At 38.5% G+C, this 22,440-nt stretch overlaps 1 protein-coding gene across 1 annotated transcript in view; it reads right to left on the bottom strand.

The window, feature by feature from the left end:
* Nucleotides 1–22,440, bottom strand: part of LOC101426998 (aldo-keto reductase family 1 member C1) — an 87,264-nt gene that overhangs the window by 2,902 nt on the left and 61,922 nt on the right. The window contains exons 3-7 of the mRNA XM_071210090.1: nucleotides 14,450–14,566; nucleotides 13,122–13,199; nucleotides 7,073–7,195; nucleotides 5,231–5,340; nucleotides 4,191–4,356 (exon numbers count right to left, since the gene is read on the bottom strand). Of these exons, the coding sequence (XP_071066191.1) occupies nucleotides 4,191–4,356; nucleotides 5,231–5,340; nucleotides 7,073–7,195; nucleotides 13,122–13,199; nucleotides 14,450–14,497 (525 nt within the window). The 5' untranslated portion in view covers nucleotides 14,498–14,566. The remainder of the gene's footprint in view (nucleotides 1–4,190; nucleotides 4,357–5,230; nucleotides 5,341–7,072; nucleotides 7,196–13,121; nucleotides 13,200–14,449; nucleotides 14,567–22,440) is intronic.

Raw genomic sequence — 22,440 nt, 5'->3', positions numbered from 1 at the left:
GTGGAAATAATTTATTAGAAGATATTATTTTATTATCTTTTATTTTATTATTTATTTATTAGAAGAATAATTTTATTAGAAGATATTAGAGAACACCTAAAAACTGGAAAATCACATTCTGGCCATAGTTTGGAACTTTCAATATTGTAAACAAGTAATGGGGGAAGTGGACTTGGCCCAATGGATAGGGCATCCATCTACCACATGGGAGGTCTGCGGTTCAATCCCCGGGCCTCCTTGACCCATGTGATGCGCGCAAGGAGTGCCATGCCACACAGGGGTGTACCCTGCGTAAGGGAGCCCCATGTGCAAGGAGTGCACCCCCTAAGGAGAGCCGCTCAGCGTGAAAAGAAAGTTCAGCCTGCCCAGGAATGGCACCACACACACAGAGAGCTGACGCGGCAAGATGACACAACAAAAAAGAGACACAGATTCCTGTGCACAGACAACAACAGAAGCGGACAAAAGAAGAACATGCAGCAAAATGGACACAGAGAACAGACAACTGGAGTTGGGGGGGAGAAGGGCAGAGAAATAAATAAAATAAATCTAAAAAAAAAAAGGAGTCATTTCTCTGCAATCTGATCCATGATATCACTGAATTTCACACAAAAATTCACATTTTTATGGAACTTAGGGATGTTCTAAATAGTACAGAAAAGTATAAACAGTTAAAAATTTTCGGCATTCTTAGTGAAAAACAAGGAAAGAGGAAAAATTATTATTTTGTATGGCAAGACTTATTTTCCATTAAATTAAGACAGTACAGAAATGTAAATAGGCCAGTTTTGAGAAAAGTGAGAGTTCAGAAATAAAGCAGGGACCCTTGATACAGTTAACAATGAACGTTAGTGGACAAATACGGAATTTTCAATAATTGGTATCTAGACATTTGGATATCATTTTTAATTATATATATAATATATAAACCTACACACGTATATATATGTGTGCATACACATATATAAACATACCACACATACATATATTTGGATATGGATTTGAATCCTAATTTCAATTTGCACTAAATATATCAATTCCATGAGAATAAAAGACACAAATTTTAAAGGAAAGAATACAATGCTTTAGCAAATACTATGGATGATTTCCTGTGATCAGTGTAGGAAAGGACACAATAATCATAAACCACACATGAAAAGCATGATGAAAGTGACTACAATAGAGTAAGTAAGAACTTTGGTTCATGAAACTATACCAACAAGAAAATGAAAACTAAGCACAAATTGGGAGAAACTACTTCAACAAATATGTGCATATATGTGCCAAAGAATTAATGTCCTGAATATATGAATTTGGTGGATTGATTGTAAATATGCCCCCAATTCTTAACATTTTCTTGTAACCATACACTTTGTGATATGACTTTCAGCTCTTCTCCTCAGGAGGTGGTGTTCAATTCTTCACTCTTGAACCTGGCCTGTCCTTATATTGGCTTTGGCCAATGTAATTTCAGAAGCAATTGAATGTCAACTTTCATCTTACACCTGGAAAGTCTTTGCATGTTTTTATTCAGTCCCTTGGAAACTTGCGCCCATCATGAAGTAAAGCCTTGGCTAGTTGGCTAGAGGATGAAAAACTCTGGGGAGGAGAATGCATCATGCTGGAAAAGAGCACAGTCAACCTTGGGAAGCAGAGCAGCCTAGCGACCCTGCAGTTGGTTGCAAATAATGAGAAACCCTAGCCAAGAACAGGAGAAATATCAGCTTAGCCCTGACTAAATTGTGAATCCACAGTAATGAGCTAAAAAATGTTAATATTTTTCTCCTTATGAATCTAAGCTTAGGGGTGGTTGGTTACAAAGCTACAGTTGATGATACAATTAGGATCTACTACAAGCAAATTAAATAAAAGATACACAAACCAATAAAATAGTCATATTAAACTCCGTTTGTGCTCATGGAAATAAAAAAAACCAAAAACCCACAATGAGGGGTTATCACATATCCTGCAGATTGTTAAAAAATTGAAAAGTAAAGAACACTGTGTGTTGACTAGGAAGTAGAGCAAGGATATCTCTCATATGTGGCCCATAAAGGTGTAGATAGGAAAAGTCACTTTGGAAAAAATGTGATATAATCAAATAAATGTGGCCCTCTTCATACTGTATTTCTCAGCAATTTGATTCCTAGATAGAGGAATATATTCTAAGGATACACTTGTATAAAGGTACCAGGAGACACATGCAAAAATGTATCTAGAAGCATCATTCATAATGGCAAAAATGCCACAAGTAAGTAAAGAAATACTGTGAATGGTCTAAATATTTTGATAAATAAATTATGGTATACGCGTAAAAGGCAACAGAATGTAGATGTAAAAAGGAACAAATCACTGCCACATGCATTAACACTGATGATTTTCACTAAGGTAAATAAATAAGGGAAGTTATAAAAGAATATAGTTTGATTCCCCTTATATAAATTTCAAAAAAGTCTAAATGACAGGTATCTTACCTGACATGCTCTTAGGTATAAAACTATAAAAGTAATCAAGGAAATATACGATTATTCTAAATGTTAAAATATGGATTCCTCTGAGGGAAGGAGATATGATGAGTAAGGAACAGATTGGCAAAGCGTGCTATTTCATAACATGAATGGTGCAATGGTTTGCAGTTGATATTATTTTAGGTATAAATGTATGTCTTATACAGATTTTGTGCTTATGATATATTTCATATTTTTAGAAAGCTTCTGGCAAGTAAGTTGACTTACTCAACACAATGCTCAAATTGACAGCACATAATGGAAATAAAAAGCTTATATCTCTCTACGTCAACATTAAAATTTTTGTTTCTGCCATGTGGAATCTAAGCCCACACTTGATATAGAGGTGGAGTGGACGTCACCATCCCAGGGCTCACAAAATGGAGGAATAAAATATGGATTAGAGTGGACTTACTGATATTCTACTATAAAACTATTGTGGCTAGCAATAGAAGAACTATTGTGACTATCATTGACAGGGAGAAAGTGACCACAGTAGTTGTTGAGGGTAGGGAGAGGGAAGAAGAGATGTGATGTGGGGGCATTTTTGGGACTTAGAGTTGTCCTAAATGATATTGCAGGGTCAGATACTGGACATTATATATCCTGCCATAACCCACTGAATGTAGTGAGGGAGAATGTGAACTATAGGGTAAACTATTATCCACGTGGTACAGCAGTGCTCCAAAATGTGTTTGCTGAGTGTGATGAGTGTGCCATAATGATGAGGAAGGTTGTTGGTGTGGGAGGAGTGGGGTGGGGAATGGGTTGTATGGGAATCTCTTAAGTTTTTTTAATGTAATGTTCTATGGGATCTATTAACTTTAATTTTAAAAAATGTTTAATAAAATTTTTTACGTGTATACCATTCTGTATATACTTTTTAAAAATGTTTTTTAAAAATGTTTAATAAAAATTGTTTTTTAAAGTGTATACCACTCTACATTAATTGTTAAAGAGAGTATGTACTCAGAAATGTCTCTTGGAAGTGTTACAGGAAAAGGCCAACAGTTACTGATAAGGGACAAAGATAAGGCAATTAGGGACTGAGGAAGAGATCGGAAGAGACTTACTTTTCACTTGATATCATTTCATACCATTTAGAAGTATTTTTAAAAATTAGTTTTTGAAATTTTAGAATTATTTAAAAAATGATTTCATTAAAATTTTAAAGTTTCAGGGATGAGAAGAATATTCCATTATTCCTTATAAGGGACCTCTTTCTGTAGGAATTTGGGTTGGAGATTGTCATTGGGAGTATACTCTACAGACCTCAGAAAACAAGCAAATACAAGTGGGGGTTATCCATTCTGTGGACATTTCTGGCTCAGAGCTCTCAGGTAGGTCCTGGCAAACATAGCCTACAGATTCAGATATACATCACATAATGCAACTCCTTTATTTTAGAAATGAAGAAAATGAGACAGCATCTCACCAAGGCTACAGGTTAAATTAGAGAGGTAGGGCTAGAATGCAAAACTTGTCCAATTCTCTCTCCATTCAGAAATCATCTCTTGATATTGTGGAAGAAAAGAAAACTATTGGGACTGCACATTGAGACATGCATGCATGGGAAATGTTAGGGAATCAATGTGGCCCGAAGATGGGTTGAGATGCTTACAAAGCAGAACACAAGGGAGGATAACATAGAGGCCTCCTGAGGCCCCCAGCGCTGCTCCTCACCTGCATGTTCTCTTTGATCCGCTTCTCATTGAAACTCTTGGCCAGGACCACGACCCCACGCTGGATCTGGTAGCGAAGGGCAATCAGGGCTGGGGTTCGCTTGTGCTTTTTTGCTATATCACAAAGAACTGGATCATCTAAGAGAACAGGTGAGTTTGGGTCCACCCTGGAAGAAAGACAAAAAGACTGAACATCTGTTGCCAGGCATTCAATATATTAAAAGGCTCCTAACTGAAAATGGTGACCTATGTTAGACCAGTCATTCTCAAAATATGGCAACTAGAGGGGCAACCTGGAAAATTACTAGCAAGCCCAATTCTAGGACTTCATTCCAGATTTATTGAATTAGAGCCCCAGATACAGAGTCCAGCAATCTTAGTTTTATCAGGTTCTCCAGATCATTTTTAAGTGTTTGACTTCGTAAAAAATGATTCTAGGGAGTTGCATTTTTTTTTTCTACATCCCTTTGGTTATATTCTTCCCTTGGTATAACCCTAGAAGGACAAGAAATTGCAGGGAAGAAAGGAAGGGAAGATTTTGGTCACATTTCATTTTAACTTTTTTAACATGATGTTTAAATCTTTCAGGCTCTAAATGAAAATTATTTGTTCTCATCATTAAGTATAATGTGCAATATTTCAATAGAAATTTACAAAACATTTTCAAATGGTAGTTTTTTTTAGCCTCATATAGCTGGGAGTTACATAATATTATCATTATTTAGAGATAAAGTGATGCTTAAAGAAGATGCTACTTGAACAGTGTTAATCAATTATGACTAAAGCTTTTGCCTTTGGTATTGCCTTTTGGATTGTTTAGATTTTAATGCAGATATGTATTATGAAATAAAATATGTAAAATGTACTTGCATACAATGTAAAAGCAATGGACTGGGCTATGGGTTTTAAAGGAGTGTTTCTGAAGTCCCTATTCATTATTAAAACAGACACTTGAGAGCTATATCCATTAAACAGAGCTTGGTAGGATTAAAAATGTTTCATCTATGAAGGGATTTTAGGTGAATCCCCTATTCTCATTACCACATTACATCTCGTTGGGATCCCAGAGCACTATAGGCAACAAGCACAATATCTTTTGACTTGCAGAAGTCCAACAGTTTTCTCTGGTTGAGATAAGGGTGACACTCTACCTGTGGAATGCCAAGACAGAAATGTGTTAGATTATATGAAAAAAAAATTCACACTAAAATTTGAAAGAAAGGGTAAAAGTCAAAGAAGGCAACCCTCTGCCTGTTAAACAGAAAATATCAGGAAGAACTAATGAATTGAACAAAGGTAAAATTTCTATCACTTTCCACTGGAAAGGTCAACACTGTGATGTTCCAGAGAAGAAGGACCTCCATTCACCAGATCTTCATTCTAAATACCATTACCTTCTACAAGAAAAAGTGGCTTAGACTGAATATGAGGTAAGGAAAGAACCATTTGGGTTTTGGAAATCAAATTGTGACAGAAAGGAAGGAATCAGTCAATGACTTATGAGGTCATGTGAAAAAGACAAGTGAACCATTTTGGGAGTGGGTGCTCATTGGCCACATTTCAGTAGATATAATCATCAAACGGAATTTTCTCCTTCCTTTTTTTTTTAACCAGGGATTGAATCTGGGACATCTTAAATGGGAAGCAGGTGCTCAAACCACTGAGTTACACCTGCTCCCAATAGCTGGGGTTTTTTTTTAAGCTCACACCACTGAGCTCAAATGGAATTTGACTACTACATTTCTTATCACATTGAATTAGTAGAAATCCATGAGTCCACCATGATGAGAGAGAGAATCACAACCATTGAACATGATTATTACAGTGCTCCTCAGTATATTTATAATTAAAGGAAAAGAGTTAAGTATTTACCTTATTAAATAATTATAATTTTCACTTATTCTGAGTTGATGAATGAATTTTTTAATGTGGAAAAATGTAAGTTAAGAAAAGTAAAACAGTGATTGCATTAGTCAGGCAAAGGAGTGCTGATGCAAAATACCAGAAATTGGTTGATTTTTATAAAGGGTATTTATTCAGGGTAGGAGCTTTTAGATACCAAGACCTAAAGTGTAAATTACTTCCCTCACCAATGTCAATTTTCACGTTGGAGCAAGATGGCTGCCAACGTCTGTGAGGTTTCAGACTTCCTAGGTTCCTCCCTTCCCAAAGGTCTTGCTTCTCTCTGAGATCAGGGTTCTGCTCTTCCAGGGCTTACTTCTTCCTGGGGCTTGCTTCTCTTTCCCCTCTGAGCTTTCTTCCTGGGGCTCCAGCTTATGTGTCAGCATCAAACTCCAACATGAAAACTCCAACATCAAAAACCCCAACTCTGTCCTTTGCCATGCCTTTTACCTGTGAGTCCCCACCCACCAAGGTCAGAAACTGAGACAAAAGATTCAGGCCCCAAAACCCAGCACAAGTCCTTAACACCTATCTGATCTTATTTTATATTCCTTTGTTAACACTCACTTCCAAGTTTAGTAGATTTCCTTACTAAAGGCAATGTATTCCAAATCATTCTCATCCACCAATTTCTGGTCATGCTTTAAAGCTCAGGTAAATACTCACCTTCCTTTTCAAGGTGTTGTTAACTCTTCCATCTCTCCCTGATCTCTTCTTTTTTCCTCTAAATTCTTTCATATAATTAAAAGTTAAGTCCCCCCCCCCACACACATTTTCACTAAAATTTTACTAGGCAGAGATACAATTAAGGGGTTTATCCTTGTACTTCTAGACAGATGAGCTGCTTTCTAGAATATTCTGTTATGCAAAGGTAAGATGAGTAGGACGGGAAAATGCATAGGTGTCTGGCAGAGGTACAGGAAGAAGTTTGTGGAAAACAGAAAATGGGTAAGGCACGGGTGCACTAAGGAGGCTACTCACCTGGTTGCAGACAGGCTTGTACTTGAGCCCTGGCTTGTTCAGGATCTTCTCCAGTTGCTTGTGGTTAAAGTTGGACACACCAATGGACTTGGTCAGTCCTGCGTCCTTACATTTCTCCAGGGCCTGGGAGGAAGAAATCATGAGGAAAGAATATGATAAATTGGCTATACATTAAGAAATGCTTCAAGAACTGTTCGTGAGAACAAGTGTAAAGAAATGACCGTGAAGCTGACTGACTTTGACTGTGTCACATAAGAGAGACGTAAAAAAAGTGAAAAGGGGAAGGAGATGAATTAAATAGAAAGAAATGCCTGGTTCCTTTTATGGAAAACAGGACAGACTGTTGCATAATGAGGAAAATAGAAGCCTATGCACACTGCTCCTGATCCTTCCCTCCCTTTTTCTCTTTAACTTTGACAAAGGCTCTCCCCATCACTATTCCACCAAAGAGTCTTTGTCAAGCTCATGCATTGCAACATCCAATTGTGCCTTTCTCATTTGACCTAGCAGCAGCATTGGACACAGTTGATAATTTTTTCCTTAATACACTTTCATCACTTGCTTCCAGACACTGAACTATTTTGGTGGTTCTCCTAATTACCTGGATTCTTCTTTTGTTAGAGTTTCATCTTTCTCAACTCTAATATTGGAAGATTTAGGTGCAGTCTTCAGAACTTGTCTCTTCTGTATCTTCTCTCCATTCTAATTGATCTCATCCAGATTCATGCTTCAAATACCATCTACTTGCCCCAGACTCCTAAGTTGATATCTCCTCCCAGACCTTTCCAAGACTGAAATTTATAGAATCCTAGATTCCCCTGCCTACTCAACATCTCTGTTGGGATGTCTGAATAGGCATATCATACTGAAGAAGTCCAAAACACAGCTCCTGATCATTTCCCCTAAACTTTTTCTCTTCGAGTCTTCTCCACCTCAGGAAATGTCATTTCCACTTATGGCAGTTTGAAATTTTTCTGTGAATGCCAAAAAGAGAACAATTGTGTTGTGCACTAAATTCATTCCATTGTGTATGAGACATTTTCAAATTGGACTACATCAGTGAGGCATGACTCAGATTGAGTCTCTGCCCTCTTGCCGAGTGTGATATAAATGGAGACACACAGGAAATGGGAACACCAACATATTTGATCCTGCCATGTGAGACATAGGAGAGGCTCAAAAGCTGAGGCCCAGGGCAAAATGAACCATATGTCTGATAGCTTTCAGCTGAACTCAGGAAGAAAGTGGAGCCACCAGGACTGAGAGGCCCAGTAAGAGACAAGCCCTCTGTCTGGTTTGCCCACAGCTGTGGAAAAGCAGAGACCTTGGCAGAGATTGGTGGCTATTTTACTTCACCACAAGGCAGCTGACTTTGGTGAGACTGCACCTCTTATGGTGACTTGAATTGGACTTGTCATAACCTTGAAACTGTAAGGTTTTACTGAAAGAAATCCCCTTTATAAAAGCCAAACCGTTTTTGGTACTTTGCATCAACCATTCCTCAGTAAACTAATATTCTACCTTCACATTTGACCAGACCAGTGGTCTCAGTGTTAATTGGTCCTTCCCATTATCTCACACCCTTCATCCATTCCAGAAGAATATCCTGTCATCTCTGCTCTTATTACATATCCAGAGTCCAACTGATTTTTACAGCCTTCTTGGCTTCTTTGGTATAATACCATCATTTCTCTTCTTGATTATTTTAGCAACCACTTACCTGCTCTTCCTGATCCAGTCTTATCCTTCTAGATTCTAATCCCCATCACTGAAATACAGTGCTCTTCATTAGAACTTTCTCTGATGATGTAAATAGTCCAAGTCCACACTGTCCAATATGGTATCCACTAGACAAATTTGTCCCTTTTCCATTTAAAATATGTTATTGAATGTAGCAGTTTGATATGGATATGAATTCCAAACATAGATATTGGATGATGGTTTTAATCTGATCTGTACCTGGGCATGATTGAGTTATGATTAGGGTGTTGAGTCCCCATTTCTTGGTGGATAGGGACTCACAGATAAAAGGCATGGCAAAGAACAGAGTTGTGGATTTCTGAGGTTGGAATTTTGAGATTGGAGTTTGGTGCTTAAGACTTAATCTGGAGCCCCAGGAAGTAAGCTCACAGATGAAAGGGAAACCAGCTTCAGAAAGAAAGGAATCTTGAACACAGAGAGAATCAAGGCCCTGGAAGGGAGGAATCCAGGATTCTGAACCCTCACAGCCGTTGGCAGCCATCTTGCTCCAACAAGTGAAAACAGACTTTGGTGAGGGAAGCAAATTATGCTTTATGATCTGGTATCTGTAGGTTCCTACCCCAAATAAATACCCTTTTTAAAAACCCATGGATTTCTGGCATTTTGCATCAGCACCCCTTTGGCTGACTAAGAAAGAATTTGATACCAAGGAGTGGGGAAGTGCTTTTGCAATGACCAAAATGCTGGAATGGTTTTATAAATAGGTAAGGGGTATTTTTTCGGAGGAATTGTGGGATGCTTGATGGCAAAGGCCTAGATCACTTTGAAGAGACTATTGATAGTAATATGGATGCTAAAGAGACTTTTTATGATGCCTTAGAACTAAATGATGAAACTATTATTGAAAACTGGAAGAAAGGTGATCCTTGTTTTAAAGTTGCAGAGAAATTAGCAAGACTAATTCTTGGTGTTTTGTGGAATTTGAAAATGACAAGACTGGGAATTTAGCTGAAGAAATTTCCAAAGTAAACCTGGAGAATGAATTTTGACTTCTGCTTGCAGATTATAGCAAAATGCTAGACAAGAGAGATATGCTGACAACTGAACTGTCAGGCACAAAGTAAAGAGAGACAGATTCTGGAAATTCCAAGCCTCTGAAAATCAAGCTCCCACATGAAAGTGCCCCATTGGAGGACTTAACTAAACTTGGAACTGGTAAATCAAGATTGAAGATGCAATTATCTAGGAAAGACCTGTGGAAAGTCTTACTCTCTGATGGCTAGGACCCCTGCTTCCTGCATGCTACATGCTAAACCAACAGAATTTTTGAGAGAGCTCTATGAACAAAACCACTATCAGACTGCAAAAAAAAAAAAAGGACATGGAAAGGAGGGATTGGAGGAGAAACAGCTTTAAGAGGAAATCCATGGAAACTGAGATCTGAAATTAAGACTTCACTCTGGGCCAAAAGAGGAACCCCACCTATGTGTTCAGAGAGGGTTAGTTTGCCTCAGCAGTTGAAGAGAGTAGATGTTCCTGTCTGAAGAACTGTTAATGAGTTTTGCTGCCCCAGGGTACAGAGAAGAAGGACCACATCCCCTAAGTTTTTAGGCGGTTAAGGTCAGCACCCCACAGACCTGAGAGGGGTGGACCAGTCCCCCAAAATTAGTGAAGGCCAGGTGATCAACTCATTGCTCTGAGAGGGTTGAGCCTGTATGCTAAAGGTTAGGGGGAATATTGTCTTCACATCACTGTATCAGGGAGGTTAAGACTCTAATCCAAAGATTGGGTGAGGTGCGGCAAAAACCCCAACACTCTTGGAGAGAGAGGTTGGAACTTGGTTGACACCCAAATGCTTGATGAGGGCGGAACCAAGAAAATGGCCACTGGGTAAAACTGTGGAAAGGGTGGTCCCCATATGGCCCCAAGGAGAAGAAACCATCACCTTAAGAATAACTCTCAGACTGAAATTGAATGGAGGATGCCCTCCAGGTTTACTGAACTGTAGAGGACCCATGACTCAACTTTCCCTCCCAATTTCTCCTTATTGTAATGAAAATGTTTATCCACTTGTCTGCCCACTTGTGTATTGGAAACACACAAATTGTTTTTTAAGTTTCAGAGGTCTATAGCAGACAGGACTTTGCCCCAAAACAAACTGTATTTCTTTAAGTTGATTGTAGTATGATTTAGTACTTCCCTTGTTACTGCTTTAAGGTTTTTTTTAATATTGGAGGGTCTTTTTGGAATTCAGAGGGTGGAGAGTGGCAGTTTATATGGTTATGAATTCTGAAAATAGATATTAGATTATGCTTGTAATCTGATCTGTAGCTGGGCATGATTGAGTTAGGATTAGGGCATTGAGTCCCCATTCCTTGGTGGGTGGGGACTCACAGATAAAAGGCATGGCAAAGAACAAATTTATGGGATTCTGATGTTGGAGTCTGATGCTGAAGACATAAGTTGGAGCCCCAGGAAGTAAGCTCATAGAGGAAAGAGAAGCCAGCTTCAGGAAGAAAGGAACCTTGAATGCAGAGAGAAGCAAGACCTTGCAAGGTAGGAATCCAGGAAGCCTGAACCCTCACAGCCTTCAGCAGCCATCTTGCTCCAACAGATAATAATAGACTTAGGAGAGGAAAGTAACTTATGCTTTATGGCCTGATATCTGTAGGCTCCTACCCCCAAAAAATACCCTTTATAAAAACCAACTAATATCTGGCATTTTGCATCAGCACCTGTTTAGCTGACTCATAACATTCATGAACTGATTTTTTCATCTTAATGATTTATAATTAATGTAAATTTTAAAAGCCTCATGTGGTTTTTCACTACGGTGTTAGTGCAAATGTGTGGTGATCCTACAGAAAAGTAAATCAGATGAAACCCTGTAATGGCTTCTGAGCTCATAATGAATAAAAATAAAAAAAGCTTCCGAAAGGCTCTCTTGGAGCTGGTATTCTCTTTGCCCTCTGACTTCATCGATTGCCATCCTTTCCTCTTCCAGTCGTCTGAGAACTCACTATTTTTATACTCAAAGCACTCTACCACCTAAGGGCCTTTGAACTTGCTGCTTCCTCTACAAAGATTATCTTCCCTTGGATATCTGCATGTCTCTCCTCAAAAGACTCCATTTAAATGATGATTACACCTAGAAGCCTCTATAAAGTAACAAATCCCGCTCCTCCAAGTAACTCCCTCTTCTCCTTACCTTGCACTACTTCTCTCCACCTGACAAACTTATGTTTATCATTCACCTTGCTTATTGTCTGTCTCCTCTGAGTTGAACATAGAATTATGAGGGCAAGGACGTTTTTTTGTCTCTATGTGCTACACATAATAACTGTTCACTAAATATTTTTTTGAGTAATAGATTAGTAGATGAATGTCATAATTTCAAGTCTATGAATAGCAGAGGGAATAAAGCAACATTGTCAGAAGGTCTTCAGTTAGATTATGAAAAAAAAATAGGTTGAGAAATTGTAAAATATCTCCTAGTTCAGCTCACAGAATAACCAGCTGTAGGGTGGACCTAGAGAGGTAGCCAGAGCAATGGGAAAGTCACTGGGAAATATCTCTCTCATCTCCTGCCAGGCAGTTACAGAGATTCATTTTTCCAAGTAGGAGCATGGGACACTAGAAGAAGAGTAAAACATTAACAGTCTTTGAGTTACCAGGGCATGTCGTTCTTCTTGATTAAAATTATCTGAGAAATTCTGTTCCAGAAGTGAAATTGTAACCTCGTTTATGGCAATAGACATTCCCAAGAATCGTATTATATTAAAAAAAAGCAAGATTTTTCAGAAAAGATTAATTTCAGTTTGTAAAATCTGAGAGGGAGTCCACTGAATTTACATGTCTTACTCTCATTTCCAGTGGAAGTGTAGGCTTGAAATTGGGCTGTACTTGATGTTCCCAATTCCCATGGTTTTTCTGTAATTTGGAATGTGGCAATATTTTTGGGAGTACATGACTGGTAAAACTGATATTATCAATATACCAATAAATCTGTTGTCCAAATTGCTGCATTCTTCTAGAAGGGATAGATAATTTCCCTCTTGCACTTTCTAAGAAAAGGTTTTTCTGTTTCCTTTCCAGATTGCCATGGTGTTGTCACCTTTTTTATGAAGAAAGTTGTGCTTTCTGACAAAAACTGCTACTGCGGAATAAATATACGTTAGTGCCTGAAGAGGACTTTGGGATCATTTGGCCAATTCTTGATGGTAATTTGAAAGCATTAGGTGGAAGCCCATCTAGTGACACTCCCGAGTTCTCACTGGTGCATGAGGGAAACAGATTTCCTATCCTGGTTTCCTTGTATGAGCTCAATTCTCTGAGCAACAGCACTTACCTCCCAGGTGGCACAAAGATCCACGGTGTCTAATATGTATTTTCCATCTTCATCTACTGGAAGAAGCTCCTCTCCAGGCTGGAATATAAGGAGTCGTTATAGGAAGATCACAAAATAATGCCTCTGCCTTTCAGTCGTGGTGTCATGAACACCTAGAGCTGGGACACTAGGGCTCCATGAGTTAGGTGGAGGAAACTTTCCCGATACTAATTGTTACAAAGTCGTGGGTGTATAGTGTTGTAAGGAATGACTTTTAGAAGAAAAAATTCTTATAATCTCATATCTATTATGTTTTAATAAATATCTTTTTGTCCTTAGCCCCAATGTGGACTCATAATGGGCTTATGCTATTTAAATTTGCTCTTTAGAGTTTGGAACGTCTCTTCTTCACGTGAAAAAGCAGTCTTTTACATGACCTTAATTTCTACCACAAAGGAATTGTTACCTTGCCCCAGGCTGACAATCACAGTCCCTTATCTCCTGAACACATGAGGGCCCAGGCAATAAACACATGGACCAAAAAGAGCCCATATAGGTTTTTTTCAGGGTTAACATGGAGCTGGAAGAGCCAGAGATGTTCTCAAGAATTTATCCCCAGACTTTGACCTGCCCCAGTGGCATATTGGCCATTGTGGGCCAATAGTAAAATTGAACTGAAGGAATGCAGAGACAAGGGATGGAAAAAAATAGATACTTTGAAAACAATTTTGATTCCTTCAATCCAGTATCACCTGGACCTCCCATTTACATAATCAAATAAACTCTTAGTTTTACATAAGTAGCTTCTGCTACTTAATCTAGACTCCTTACAGCCATTAGTGATTGAGGGCAGGCTACAAACCCGACTTTGAAGCGGAGTCAAGACTTAGAGCAAGGGTCTGCAGGTCCCTGTGCAGGCTGCTACTTTTAGATCCAACCAGAATGAGGAAAGACAAACAGTATTTTCGTTTGAAATTGATGAGAGATATGGAAAAGACCTTGCAGGCCAACATGAGGCAGTTTCGTTGCTCACCATAGCTGCATGAAGTCTGCTAATTCCCCAAAGATTTGCGAGCCAGAATCAGGCCTGTGCCCTGGACCCGGCCTAGTAATTTCCTCAAGATTTTGAGTCAGAGACATTGAAGTTATTGAATGCTAATCTCTTGGAGGTGTGGAATAGGGAACCAGGGATATAAAGATTATTCAATAACATGTGAATCACGGAATATTATTTAGGATTCCTCCCCACTTTCATTACCTCATATAAAAGGGTAATTCAACCATCTGTGCAAGGTGAAGATCATACTGCTATAGTAAGTAAAATTGGTTTGATCATGAAAATTTCTAACCTGCAGAGCAACTGGAAAATGTATAATATAGAGGTCGACATAGTCCATCTGAAGTTTTTTTAGTGATCTTTCCAAAGCTGGCTGGACCAACTCTGGTCGAAGGAAAGTGGACCAAAGCTGCAGAAACCAAAAGAAAGGATATGTTGCATTAATACTTTAGCTGAAAGGAGATCATGAAATAGATAACAGATCTAGTGTGACTAGTTTCACATATTCAGAAGTAAACTTGTTTGCCATCACTATTGACTTTACCCTAAATCTGGGTCATTGATGAACCTAGACTGTAATCAGTAGGAATAGAACTGATCTTCAGGTTTTATTTGAAAGTTCTTCCTTTATTAATGTAAATGCCCCTTTCATTATGTGGATTTCTACAATCTAAGATTGGTATAGAGTATTTTGTACTGCAATAGAGGAGAGAGATCAAAGATACATACAAGAAATGAAAACATTGCCACATGAAAACAGATTAGAGGATTGGGAATTCTTGGGTATAAAGGATGTAGATAGGAGGCAGGGCAAAAAGGCATCCAAGTAAATACACCATCGTCATCTCTCCTGCAAAGGACCAGCTGTGTGGCAATGGAAATTTGCTGGAGCAGGCTGTTTTGGCAACCTACAGGGCAGGAGGTGACTGGACGTCAATCTGGAGACACTGCAGCAGAATTAATGCTTGTTCAAGGTAGAACTGCGTGTTTCTAACACTGAACTCAGATGTCGTGGGAAGGTAATCCTTTCCACCCAGGACTGAGGGCATAGGGCTCCCGGAGAGCTGCCAGTAATGCTGCAGCTTTCCTAAGCTCCTTGTTCCCCAAATGTGTGAACCCCAAGCCCGTGTTCCCCGAACCCCTGCAACCACATTTTGCAGACCTACATACCCCAAGTCCACATTCTCCCAGGCCTCTGTTTCCTGAGCCTAGCACTCCCGGAACTCCAGCATTGCCCTACCCCTCTGGTCTTGGACTATCTTTGGGAGTGGGGTTTAAGTGGGAGGTGCAGAGGGGCCCAAGGAGTACAGGTTCAATTTTCTGGTCCCCCCCTTTTATTGAGTTTGGAGGAGCATATCAGCTGACTTGGGGAGAACTTAGGAAGAGAGGAGAGGCAAATATCCTGAGAGAAACTGATTTACCTAAATGCACTGGGTTAGGAAATTTTGGGAGAAGGTGAAGTCAGAAAATTAACTAGACCCCTGTAGCACAGCTAAGGGAGAGGGATGGTAGGATGTGCTTTGCAGGCTTCCAATAGCATATTCAGGGTTCTTGGCAAGGGGCGGGTGCTCTCTCCCAAGAAATCGAGACATGTTTTCTGAGGTTCACCAGAGACCTGTTTGAATTTCCTATAGGACACTCACATACAACTTCCTGCTGCCCTGGGAGAGAGGAAAGTGAGGAAGGGAAAAAGGGGGAAGGTCAGACTCCTAAGCACTTTATTCAATTGCAAAGTGGTTTCCTTGCCTGAGGCCTTGTCTGGTTTTATTTGTTAGCTTGTTTACTTGTATTTCCTTTCTCTTTATCTGCTCCCCCCACCCAACTGCACTTCTTTTTCTTTTTTCCTTCTCTTTTTCTTGCTTTGCTATTTTTTCTTCTCTCTTTCTTTTTCCTTTTTTTCCCCTTTTCTCTTTTTTTTCCTTTTTTAAATATTAGTGCTGCATGCAACATTTCTTATTTGCTATGCTTCCACAATCTCAATTTTCTCTTTTCTGTGTGCACTGATATTGGCAAACAACATTATCCCCTTTCCTTTACAGCATTCTCTCCTCCATAATTTATTGTTTCTCTTATAGTCCACCTCTCTTTCTTGAGCCCCCAATTTTTCTGACTTTTTATCTCTAATACCTCTAATCTCTTCTATCGTTTATTCATTTTTTATATTATTGTCATTTCTTTTCTTTTTCCCTCTCTCCTGACCACACTGATCTTTTAATTCATATTATATTCCTCCCCATATTCAGTTTACTATCTCATTATAGATACTCCAATTTTTTATGGTTATAACTATACACAGCTTACATTAGGTTCAATATCCATTCTCCTAGATTTCATGTGGTTCTTCTGCTAACATTCACTATCAATATTACTATCATATTTTTCTTTTTTTACCCCTTTTGGACCTAATATATTCCTTCAAGGGAACTTAGCCAACAACCAGGAAGTAGAATAAGAAGAACAAACTGACAAAGAGAAGACTCTACACACACACACAAAAACAACTAATTAAGCCCCAAATCTAGACAAAGAAGATAATCAACAGAATAAATCCAACATGATAAAATTATGACCAGACAGGTACAAGAAACTACAGACCATACCAATAATTGGGAAAACATGGCCTAATCCAATGAACAAACTAAAGCCAGGAAGAGAAGTGGAATATTGAACAAGTAATTAAAGCTCTCAAAACATGTATCATGGAACAATTCAATGAAGTGAAGAAAGAGATTCAGCATATTAAGAGAACACTTGGAGAGCATACAGAAGAAATTGTGATCATGCACAAAAAGATCATGAATATGATCGGGATCAATAGCACAATCCAAGAAATCAAAAATATATTCTCAGCAAATAACAGCAGATTTGAAGAGGCAGAGGAAAGAATTAGTGATGTGGAAGACAGTACATCTGAAATTAAAAAAATAGTAGAATTAATCAATAAAAAGATAGAAAAAATCCAGCAGAGTCTTAGGGACCTGAATGACAATGCAAAATGCACAAACACACACATTATAGGCATCCCAGAAGGAGAAGAGAATGGAAAGGGGACAAAAGGGGTGTTGGAGAAAATAATGGCTGAAAACTTCCCAAACCTAATGATGGAGATGCATGTACATGTCCAGGAAGCACAATACATCCCAAACAGCATAAATCCTAACAGGCCTACCCCAAGACATATACTTGTCAAATTATCCAATGCATGAGACAAAGAGAAAATACTAAAAGCAGCAAGAGAAAAGAGTAAGATCACATACATGGAAGGCTCCATAAGATTAAGTGCTGATCTCTTATCTGAAACCATGGAGGCAAGAAGGCAGTGGTATGACATACTCAAGGCACTAAAAGAAAATAATTTCCAACAAATTCAGCAAAGCTAGGATTCAAAAATGATAGAAAGTTCAAAATAGTCACAGATGAACAGAAACTAAGAGAGTATGCCACCAAGAATCCTGCCCTTCAAGAAATACTAAAGGGAGTGCTACAGGAGGAAAGAAAAAAACAGGAGAGACAGAGTTGGAGGAGAGTGTAAGAACAACTAAAACTACCAAAAGAGGGGGAAAAAATCAAACAACATATGACAAGCACAAATCCAAAGAAAATATGGTTAATGTAAGTATTTCTTTAAAAGTAATAACACTAAATGTCAATGGATTAAATTCACCTGTTAAGAGACACAGATTGGAAGATTCAATAAGGAAATATGACCCATCTACATGTTGTCTACAAGAAACTCATCTTAGACCCAGGGATTCAAGGAGATTAAAAGTGAATGGACCCAAGTGCAATGGCAAAGATCAACAAGGAGCAATGGTCCAATGATGAGACCTTGATACTGATGACAATGCTTAGGAGCCTGTGTGCCTGAAATATGAACTAGACCTAGAGCTCCAGGGTGTCTAATAGTTACTTCCTGAGAGCCTCCATGTTGCTCCATGCCACTCTCTAAGCCAAACTCAGGATGGAAATGCATTACTTTCTCCCCAGTGTGGGACATGACTCCTGGGGATGAGCCTTCCTGGCACCGAGGGATTACTAACAATCACTAACTGGAGAAGCAACTAGAAAGAGACCTCAAATAAAGGGGTCAATTCAGACCAACAGAATATCTCACCCTACATGTTGGATCAAGTGTTAAAAACTGCTCTTTGACCTTGAATAAAAGGGGGAAATGGCAAAGACAAATGAGTTGATATGGCTAAGAGTCTTCCAGAAAGTGTTGGGAGGTCATCAGAAGGGTTGTGCTTATGCACACCTCAGCGGGACCCCAGAAAAACCAAAGTAGATACAACCCCAGGTACAGGTTCTCCTGAAGGCTATGGAGATTCACAGGGTATATAGTCATGGCAGATGGATTTGGAGCTCTGTGCCATGTCAGAGGGCCCTACTTTGGAATTTGTGCTCCTGAGTGTGATGGAGCTGGACTCAGATGTGGCTTTTCTACACATGCCTCTTCTGTCACTTTTACTGAACCTGTGGTTGGCACTAGGGATGGTCCATACTCATGAGACCTGAATCTCTGGGCTGTCCATGTGCCAGCTGGGCCCTGAGTCTCAGTAAAGTGGTGACTCCTACTCTCTGGTTTGTATTTATTACCCAGGTCAGGTAATAGGGAGGTGAAGATGGTCAACCGCCACACCAGGGAATCAAGAGTGCCTCTACTGGAAGCAGAAGAATTGCATCCATCATCCATGTGGAATATAAGCCCCCTCTTGATCTAGAGGTGGAGAGGACATCATCATCCCAGGGCCCACAGAATGGAGGAATAAAATATGGACTAGAGAGGACTAACTGATACTCTACTATAAATCTATTTTGATGAGTCATAGAAGAAATTTTAGCATCAAGGTGAAAATAGTGGCCACAGTAGTTGCTGAGAGCATGGAGCGGGTAGAAGAGATGGGATTTGGGGGCATTTTTGGGATTTTGAGCTGTCCTTAATGATATTGCAGGGTCAGATGTTGGACTTTACATATGCTGCCATAACCCGAATGTACTGGGAAAGAGTGCAAACTACAGGGTAAACTATTCTCTGTGTAGTGCAGCAGTGCCCCAAAATTGTTCACTGAGTGCGATGAGTGTGCCACAATGATGAGGGAGGTTGTTGGTGTGGGAGTAGTGGGGTGGGGGTGGTGGTTGGTGGTATATGGGAACCTCTTATATTTTTTAGTGTAACATTTTTCATGTTATGTATATATCTTCACAAAATGCAATTCACAAAAATGATATTTTGGGAGTGGGGAGTGGGATATATGGGAACCTCTTAGGCTTTCTTTTTTTAATGTTTTTTAATGAAACATTTCTTGTGATCTATTAACTTCAATTTAAAACAAGAAAAAAACTACATATACATATATTTTAAAAAAGCAAAAAAAAGAAAGTGAATAGGTAGAAAACAATCTTACAGGCAAACATAACAAAAAAAGGGTAGGTGTAGCTATATTACTATCAGACAAAATAGACTTTAAATGCAAACCTGTTGTGAGAGACAAAGATGTACACTACATATTAGTGAAAGGCATAATCTTTCAAGAGAAAGAACAATCATAAACATTTATGCTCCTAAGAAAGGTGCCTCCAAATATGTGAGGCAAACACTGGAGAAAGTAAGTGAAAGAGTAGATGCCTCTACAATTATAGTGGGGGACTTTAACACACCACTATCACCATTGGGTAGAACATCTCAAAAGAGAATCAATAAAGACACAAAGACTTTGAATAATATATTAGAGGATCTGGAACCAATAGACATATACAGAACATTACACCCAAATACAACAAGATATACATTTTTCTCAAGTGGTCATGGATCATTCTCCAAGATAGAACACATGCTAGGCCACAAAGAAAGTCTCAATGAATTCAGAAATATTGAAATCATACAACATAATTTCTCTGACCACAGTGGAGTGAAGCTGGAAATATGCAAGGGCCTGAGACCCAGATTTGGAACCAAGATATAGATGTTAAACAATACACTCATAGAAAACAGTGTGGCAAGGAGGAAATCTCAACAGAAATCAATAACTACCTTGAAACTGATGAAAATGATAACACAACATATCAAAACTTATGGGATGCAGCAAAAGCTGTAGTGAGAGGGAAATTTATAGCCACAAATTCATACATCGAAAAAGAAGAAAGATTTTTTTGAAGAGCTAACTGAACAATTGGAGGAATTAATTAAAAAAACATCATGCTAACCCCAAAGAAAGAAGAAAGAAAGAAAAAAACAAAGATAAGAGCAGAAATAAATGAAAATGGAAATAAGAAATCACTAAAAAAAAAAAAGAGCTGCTTCTTTAAGAAGATGAATAAAATTGACAAACTCTTAGCTAGACTAACAAAGAAAAAGAGAGAGAAGATGCAAATACAAAAAATAAGTAATGAGAAGGGTGATATCACCACTGACCCCACAGAAATAAAGACTATCATAAGAGGATACTTTGAAAAACTATATGCCAACAAGAAAGACAATTTAGAGGAAATGAACAAATTCCTAGAAACACATATGCAACCTACATTAATGAAAGGAGAAATCGATGATCTCAACAGACCAATCACAAGGAAAGAGAGAGAATCAGTCATTAAAAACCTCCCAACTAAGAAGTGCCCTGGGCCAGAATGCTTCACAGGTGAATTCTACAAAACATTCCAGAAAGAAGTAACACCTATCTTGCTTAAACTCTTCCAAAAAATTGAAATAGAAGGAACATTGCCTAATTCATTTTATGATGCCAACATTCTCAGGAGGAAATCAAGAAACAAATACCATTTACAATACTAAATTAAAAAATCAAATACCTGGAATAAATTTAACTAAAGATGTAAAAGACTTATACACAGAAAACTACACAACACTGTTCAAGGAAATCAAAGAAGACCTAAGTAAAGGGAAGAATATTCCCTGTACATGGATAGGAAGACTAAATATTATTAAGATGTCTATCCTACCAAAACCAATCTACAGAGTCAATGCAATCCCAATTAAAATCAACACAGCATTAAAAAAAATGAACTAGAAAAACTAACTATGAAATTTATTTGGAAAGGAAAGAGGCCCTGAATAGCCATACTGAAAAAAGAAAAATGAAACTGGAGGAATCACACCATCGGACTTCAAAACATGCTACAAAGCTACAGTGGTGAAAACAGCATGGCATTTGCACATGGATAGACACATTGACCAATGGAACTGAATTGAGAGTTCGGATATAGATCCTCATATATACACTCGTCTGCTATTTGACAAGGCCACCAAGCCCACTCAACTGGGAGAGAATGACCTCTTCAACAAATGGTGTCTAGAGAATTGGATATCAATATGCAAAAGAAGGAAAGAGGATTACCACATCCCGTCTTATACAAAAATTAACTCAAGATGGATCAAAGACCTAAATGTAAGAGCCAAGACCCTAAAGACCTTGGAAAACAATGTAGAGAAGCATCTACAGGACCTTGTAATAGGAAATGACTTCATGAACTTCACACCCAAAGCACAAGCAGCAAAAGAACAAATGGATACCTCAAAATAAAGCCTTTTACACCTCAAAGGATTTTGTCAAGAAAGTGAAAAGAGAACCTACCCAGTGGGAGAAAATGTTTGGTAATCATATATCTGATAGGACACATACCTTGCATATATAAAGAACTCTCATATCTTGAAAATAAAAAGACAAAAAAACCATTTAAAAAATGGGAAAAATATTTGAACATATGCTTCTCCAAAGAAGAAATACAAATGGCTAAAAAGCAGATGAAAAAATGCCCAAAATCACTAGCTATTAGGGAAATGGAAACTAAAACTATAATGTGATACCATCTTACTCCTGTAAGACTGGCAGCTATCAAAAAAAGCAGAAGACTACAACGGCTGGAGAGGAGGTGGAGGAATGGGAAAACTCATCCACTGCTGGTGGGAATGCAGAAGGATCCAGCCATTCTGGAGGACTGTTTGGCAGTTTCCCAAAAAGTTAGCTATAGATTTGCCATATGACCCAGCAATTCCACTGCTGGGTACATACCCAGAAGAACTGAAAATAAGGACACAAACCAATATATGCACACCAATGTTCATAGCAGTATTATTCACTATTGCCAAAAATTGGAATCAACTCAAATATCCATTGATAAACAAAATGTGGTATATACATACAATGGAATACTACTCAGCTATAAGAAGGAATACAGTACAAACACATGTGATAACATGGATGAATCTTGAGGACCTTATGTTGAGTGAAGCAAGCCAAGCATTGAAGGACAAATACTACATGAACTTTC

Source organism: Dasypus novemcinctus, chromosome 20, assembly GCF_030445035.2.
Source record: "Dasypus novemcinctus isolate mDasNov1 chromosome 20, mDasNov1.1.hap2, whole genome shotgun sequence".
Taxonomy (NCBI): domain Eukaryota; kingdom Metazoa; phylum Chordata; class Mammalia; order Cingulata; family Dasypodidae; genus Dasypus; species Dasypus novemcinctus.
Note: the sequence above shows the minus strand (reverse complement) of the source record. Positions and strands in the feature narration are given on the sequence as shown.